The sequence below is a fragment of the Zootermopsis nevadensis genome, unplaced genomic scaffold (assembly GCF_977971745.1).
Source record: "Zootermopsis nevadensis isolate Lab colony 2312 unplaced genomic scaffold, Znev_1.0 Znev_ptg000019l, whole genome shotgun sequence".
NCBI classification, from domain to species: domain Eukaryota; kingdom Metazoa; phylum Arthropoda; class Insecta; order Blattodea; family Termopsidae; genus Zootermopsis; species Zootermopsis nevadensis.
This window is the reverse complement of record NW_028259151.1, coordinates 5,708,911-5,716,316: the sequence shown is the minus strand read 5'-3', so window position 1 is coordinate 5,716,316 and position 7,406 is coordinate 5,708,911. Positions and strand designations below refer to the sequence as shown.

At 38.7% G+C, this 7,406-nt stretch overlaps 1 protein-coding gene across 1 annotated transcript; it reads left to right on the top strand.

Moving 5' to 3' along the window:
• Positions 1 to 731: 731 nt before the first annotated feature.
• Positions 732 to 2,295, top strand: LOC147873373 (uncharacterized). Its single transcript, XM_087351539.1, has one exon. It carries the CDS (start codon positions 817 to 819, stop codon positions 2,278 to 2,280), a length of 1,464 nt encoding a protein of 487 aa, XP_087207665.1. The 5' UTR covers positions 732 to 816; the 3' UTR covers positions 2,281 to 2,295.
• The last annotated feature ends 5,111 nt before the right edge of the window (positions 2,296 to 7,406 follow it).

The following is a 7,406-nucleotide window of genomic DNA, read 5'->3' as shown; positions in this document are numbered from 1 at the left end:
AGATACGTTATTCTTGGAAACAAACATCCGGAAATTAACTATAAGTGGCTGAAAAAGTTTTTCAAAAATGTGCATTGGGTTCACAGTGAAGAACGTTACTTTGTATGGAGAGACTCGAGCAGTGACATTGATGTCATCCGAAAATATATTGATAAAACTAAATGTGAGTCGTATGACGTCACGAGTATAATGGAACACAAAGTCTCTACCATGTTGCTTGCAGCTGTACCAGGAATGGGAAAATCTACGTTTCTCTCCCACATGGAACATGAAATAAAGAAGTGGAAACCTTCGATGTGGGTGCTAAGACTGAATCTAAATGACCATACGCGTGCACTGGAAAGTACTAAAATTGAAAAGAAATGCATCGACAACTGCAAGGAATTCCTGTGGGAAGCCGCTCATTCGAAGGAACAAAATGTTTTGGCACTAGAAAAAAAAATATTTCGACATGCGTTGGAACAGACAGGTAACGTAGTTGTAATGTTAGATGGATTTGATGAGGTAAGTCCACATTACAGTCGTAAGGTCGAGATGATAATAACAGAAATAGGGAATAAAACTGCTTCGAAGATTTGGGTTTCATCACGTGCCTCCTACCAGATGAAACTGGAGAAGACCTTGATGAAATTTGCTTTTACGTTACGGCCACTTACTAGGAGAAATCAGATTACATTTTTGGAACAGTTCTGGAATAAGAAAAACGGAACACTGGACCAAGGATATCTGCGAAATTTCGCCAAATGGTTGCTCTGGTCGACTTCAAAGAACTTCAGCGACAAAGATGGAAAATTTACGAGCATTCCATTACATGCAATGATGTTAGCTGAAGCCTTTGAAAATGAAGTTAAATATTACTGCTTAAGTGGGAAGGTTGATTTACCAGAAAACTTTAATTTACTTTATCTGTTTAGAAAATTTACTGAGAAAAAATGTGATGTATATTTAGGAGAGAAGAATGGAATGGATTTCTCAACACTTAAGGCAAAAAGGGACAGAGAGTTATACGAAGATAAACACATGATTCCAGTGTTAATGTCGCTGTTCTCCCCCGACGAACTCAATCGGCTCCTGGAGACAGAAAATACAACTTACTTGGAACAAACAACGAAATTCCTTCAAAGTGGAGAGGCAGATCAATGTGGAATGATAACTGACTTTACGGATAGCAGGCCGCATTTTATCCATCCATGTTTTGCTGAATATTTTTCTGCCAAATGGTTTACTAAGAATTTTTCTAAGTGTGGCAGTTTCATTTCGGACACTCTTTTCAACCCTACGTACGAGATAATACGAAATATTTTCGACAGGATGCTTGCAGAAAAATCCAGACTCCATGATGCTGTTTTGAAGAATGACCCGGAAGCTGTGAATAAGTTGCTGGGGGAGGAAACAGATGTGAACAGTTTAGACAAGGGTGGTAGAACCGCGTTGCATTTGGCAGCTTCGTATAATAGCATAATTATTAAAAGACTGTTGTCAGTCACAGGTGTTGATACCAACATATCAGATGGAGTCCTTAAGTGGACGCCGCTGAGGTACGCTGCCACAACGAGATCATGGATGGCTGTAGACAGCTTGTTACAGAGTGACGCTGACGATAATGTGCTTCCTGAATTTTACCAGGACCAGAAATGGAGACATGCAGCACTATGGGAATGTGCAAAGGAGGGGCACACAAAGTTGTTGGTCTTCATAATGAATTCCGGTTTTGATGTTAATGCCGTTGTATCGGATCCTGAAAATAATCATTATAAATTACCTCTTCTTCATATAGCCTCAGTGTACAGCCAAGAGGATGTTGTAAGACTTCTTATTGAAAGGAGCGCTGATATTACAGTTCGCAGCTTCGACAATAGAACTGCTCTTCACTTCGCTGCTCAAGGTGGTAATGTAGGCATTATGACGTTTTTAGTAGATAAAGGAATGTCTGTCAACGAAATGAGTACAAGCGGCGAAACTCCGCTACACTACGCAGCTCGCCATGATAATCTGAGAGCAACAGAATTTCTAGTCGAAAGATTCGCTGATTTAGAGATAGCTGACACAATTGGCCGGACTCCGCTGATGTTGGCTGTATCTCGTGGCAATGTAGAAGTAGTTCGTTATCTTACAGAGAATGGAACAGACGTAAATTCTTGCACCGATGATGTTATCGCTTTGCTCTTGGCAACTGACGGGGTACATTTGGACGTGATGGATTTCTTACGTTTACAGGGCGCGGATGTTAATGGCAGCAATGCTGGACGAAGTACAAGTCCGTTAAAACTTGCAATTTAGGAAAACGACTTACAGACAGTGAAGTTCTTAATTGAAAGAGGCGCTGATGTAAATTTCTGTAGTAGTGAAGGCAGCAGATCGTCAACTGAATTAGCAATGCATTTAGTGGAGAATATTTCCGATGTAAATGTTATTAATCCTGGTTGATGGTCACCTTTACATCGTTCTGTGATTATGAACAACGTAAAATGTGCAAAGCTCTTTGTGACGTTTAATGCTAACTTCAATTACCAAGGGCCCAAAAAATTTACTGCTCTCTGAATGGCCATCGGACTGGAAAGGATGAACATAGTTAATGTTTTAGTGGAAAATGGCGCCAATATTAATCTTCGTGAATACAATGGAAATACTGCACTTCATTTCGCGGTTATGAGAGGGGATACGGTTCTTATTCACTACTTGATACACCGAGGGGCAGATGTTAATATTCCAATTAACAGATTGGAAACTCCACTAGATTGGATTTATTCCCGTCAATGAGTAATTCTAGCCGACAACTTTGAACATTAAGAGCATAGGTGAAAAACAGATTTACTATTGCTTATGGAGCTGTTTGCAACTGAAGTGTTTCGATCAGAAACAGTTCTTCTGATGCAGCCCCACTGCGAGAAAAACACAAAAGACTATATACATATTTATTATTATTTATTATTGACTAAAAATGGTTTTTTTCCCGGTGGCAGTGGTCCTACAATAAGACACAACAAAACAATAAGACACAACAAAACAACACACCACACTCAAAATAAAACAACTCATAAGATTACAAAACCATACAACCAAAAGTACATAACTTAAAAATTAATACCAACTAGACATAAGATAGTAACAGTAGGAATTACATACGTCATGAACTGATGCACTCACATTTCATCAGGACCTTCTCTGCACTTCACTACACTTATGAAGCCTTCCCATCCTCACCCCGATTTATCTCCCTTCACTGCACCTACCCATGTATTCTCTTCATTCCACCTCATTTATCACTTTTCTAACCTTCTTCCTAAAAGTACTTGGTTTACAGGAGAGAGTCCTTAAACATCCGCAGGTAGCTGGTCCCAGAGTTGGATGATCCTAATTACAAAGGAATATTTCCCGATATCTGTTCTTTGCTTTCTGCTCCTAATTTTCCGAATATGATCGACCCTGCTCAGATAGTATGGCCTTTGCCTTCCATGCCCGTTCTCCCGTACATGCCTTGAAGACAGCACATATACGTGCTATCTTTCTACGCTGTGCCAGGGTTTCCCAGTTCGAATCTCTCCTATGATATTCAAATTTTCACGCTTTCTTTTGCACCCGTTCTAACGCGTTTATCTGTCCCTCCCTGTAAGGATCCCAGGACGCCGCCCCATATTCCAGAATCGGACGCACTAGTTAAGTGTAGGCTAGACTTTTAGTGTTACTATTTCCCCTTTTTGAGAACACGCATTTTAAAATGAAGTGCCTTCCAGGCTTTCTTCGCCGTATAATTTACTTGATCAGCCCAGCTTAAATCGTTGCTTAAGGGTATTCGCAAGTATTTACAACTGCTCACTTCCGGAATTACATGGTCTCGTAATGAATAGTTTAGTGGTTCCTTCACCCGACTTCTCGTGAAACTAACTGCTTTACTTTTACTTGGGTTAATTTTCATATCATTTTCAACCGCCCATTCCCCCAGACTGTTTAGATCCATCTGCATTTTTTCTATATCTTTACTATTTATAATTTTCCTATATGTTCCTCCAAATATCATTTACGTACGCGAGGAATAGAAGTGGACCCAATACACTCCCTTGCGGTACACCTGACGTTACTCTGACTTCCTCTGATAATTGCCTAAAAGAAATTCTCTTATCCATACGACTATCCTCGAGTCCACGCCCGATGCCGCGATTTTCATAAGCAGCCGATCGAAGGCCTTCGAAAAATCGATTATAATCGCGTCTAACCTTCCTCCGTTATCCAGTGAGTCTGCAATGTCCTGGCAAACCGTGATTACTTGACTTTCACTTGAATATCCCGGCCTGAACCCATGTTGACCCTCGAATAACAAATTCTTTTCCTCCCAGATTATCCTCAGGTACGACGCTATAACGTGTTCATTTGTTTGCAGACCACCGATGTTAAACTGACCGGTCTGTAATTTGTGACCAACGATCGATCACCTCCTTTGTAAATAGGAACCACTATGGCTTTTTTCCAGTCCCTTCGTATAGTGGCATTATTAATTGTTACGTCCAATAACGCAAGATATGGAATCATGGCTTCCCCACCCAGTTTTAGAATTTCCCCAGAAACCCTGTGAGGCCCTACATGTTCTTGTTTACACTGCTGATAGCAAACTAATTATGTCTCTTTTTGATGTAAAGAATAACGGCTTTAAGAAGCTATCATATACACATATATTATTTATTGTTACCAGGTATTATTTGCATGTTATATGTCATGTAAGGAGCAAGAATGGCGTATTGTAACAAGTTGTTTTGTTTTATTATAAGCCTATTATAACAGGAAGCATAATACAGTACTTTCCTGGGCCGATATTACAGCGCGTTAAAAACTTCAGTGATGCTGATTTGCTTCATATAACTTGACTTCGAAAGTGGTGCGCATGCGTGTGGAGAGATTAAGCTGGTTTAGGAGGGGGAACTGATTTGCTGTTGAACATTCCTCGCCAGAACACAGACACACTCTCTGGCTGTAGCTACAGATTCAGTCGGCAACGTCTCTCTGGCTGGGCACTTCCTTCGAGGCGACATTGGTTTTTTATGTGTTTTCACATTGGAGTTGCCCTTCCAGATTGTTATTTCTTTTGTTGTGTTGGTGGACTGGCCAACCACTGTGTTTCGAAGTTATTTTTGGTCCCTCGGGGTCGTCAAGGCCGGGGAGAAAAACTGAGTATTGCCGAGAGTGATCCGTGTGGTGGAGCTTTTGTTGTACTTATATGTTTTGTTAGAGAGTTTCTTTGTTTGTGATAGTTTTATCAATGACCTTGGTAATGTGTATGTATTGCTATTTGTTTTAAGACAATTGTACTTTGCTGTGTTTTGAGTACACATTTTTCAGGGGCCAAGCGAACTTACGACATATAGAACTGAATACCTCCTCCCCTTTTCGACTGTTGTTGAGAATGGGAGAGTGGATCAAACTGATAAGCAATGCTAGTAATAGAACATCGACCTTACAGCTCCTCCGCAAAGCAGTTTCAGAGTTTGCTGGATCTTTGTTCACTTCATTGCTAAAGTACACTTTATATTCTACTGGAACGACATCACTTATCATCCCAGAATCAATGGCTCTAACAACTTTTACGTAAAATGTCACAATTAACCAATTGCACACTATTGAAGCTAGGAAATTTATATTGTTTTAGAAGTGGGATATTACTATACAACTGAAATCAAATTCTTATTATTCTACAAAAAAACATATCGTCTCATACTTCAGGTATTTATGATGATGATGTTAATGATATATGGAATAATTATTGTCTAATAGAAATTATTGTCCACTACCGATAAATAATAGGATAAATCAAATGCATAATAAAATCTGAAAAACAAAATATGACAAAGAAAATTAAAAATGGGGTTCTTGAAGTTAGAGAAATGGTTACAAAATTCAATTACACTTTCTCTATATTTTAATAACTAAAACTCTCTAGCATCTCTTTTGTATTATAACATTTAAACAAATGATTGTCAGATGTTTATATATTTTCTGCTGTATTTTCTGGTGGTTTTAGTACAAATTGATACAACGGCATACCTTCACTTTAAATTACAGTAATTACCTCTTCGTAAGAATAAGAACCTTGGCTTTCGCAGTTTTTAAACTTTGAGAATATAAACTGAAAAAATCTAGAATTTTATTATGATAAGGACCTTATTTTACCTCAGAACTAATTTGTTCTGCAAACTAAACACAACGGCATCTTCTTAGGTGCAGTACCCATATAATTTTATGGTGTTATTTTGTTTCATTACTTTTAATGAATTATTTCAAACGTTATGCTGTTCAATTTTATAATTGTTTCAAACACTATGTTCCTCTTGAAGATGACCTTTCAAAGGACCGAAACAAGTAGCTTGGTTATCTGTTTCTTGTATTTCTTAACGTTTTACATTTATATTAGTGTTCCCTAATTGAATTATTTGCTTATATTTATATTTCTTTGTGTATAATATTGTTTCTATTTTGGGTTTGCCTGTATTTGGCTGTTATATTTAATACTGTATTTGTATATGTTTACTCAATTTCTTTGTGTAATATGTTTTGTTATTACTTAATTATTATTGTATGCATTAGTGCTTGGCTGTTATTGGCCTTCTTGGCTGTTGTCAAGCACTTTAATAAATGAATTGAATTGAATTACAAGTCTTTGGTTGTTATTGGATTGTTACTGTTAGCAAACACTTAAATAAATCACCTGAATATAATTAAAATGTTGTTGCATTGACGTTAAAAGTATCCTACTATTTAACAGTACACAACAGAATGCCTCAGTATAAAATAATCAGATTACCTCTGAAATACTCTCTGCATAAAATGAATGAATTCAGGGCCAAATTTCCTTGCTGCGATGATTCTGTATCCCCAGTTGAAATTTTCGTTACTTTTTATTTCTTATATGATTTATTTTCCGTAATTCTGATTGTCTCTTATTCCATTTTAAATCGGGGATATACATAGAGGGCCCTGGGTTCGGTTGCTCTCAGTTCTCGTGCGATGTCGCCTGAGATTCTCCACAACTGCAAATATGGCGTCCTCATTGGCGTTGTTCTCACAGTCTGTCGGTTACCTGCTTCCACATGTCCCGTAGTCGTTACACACGTCCTGACCAACGTGGACGCTACTCCAGTCGTCGAAACAAAATGCCGTCTGGATGACGCGTATCCCCTTGCAGCAGTACCAGTTCGACTCTCGCAGGCACCGACGGTCATGAGCATGTCACAGTATTCGTCGTGTGTATTCCATGGTCAATGGCTCACAACCAAGCCCTGCTCTACACTGTGTGACATGAGCACACCAAGCAACGCGCTTTATGTGTTATATCGATAAATAACGCTGCTGAGAAGTGTGTTGCCCCATTTGACGATGAAGTGTATCTGGAAAACTAAGCGTCTTAGGACATATGTTGT

What these genes read in the sequence shown, in the direction of transcription:
- LOC147873373 (XM_087351539.1), top strand. Translation starts at nt 817, where the DNA reads ATGATGTTAGCTGAAGCCTTTGAAAATGAAGTTAAATATTACTGCTTA.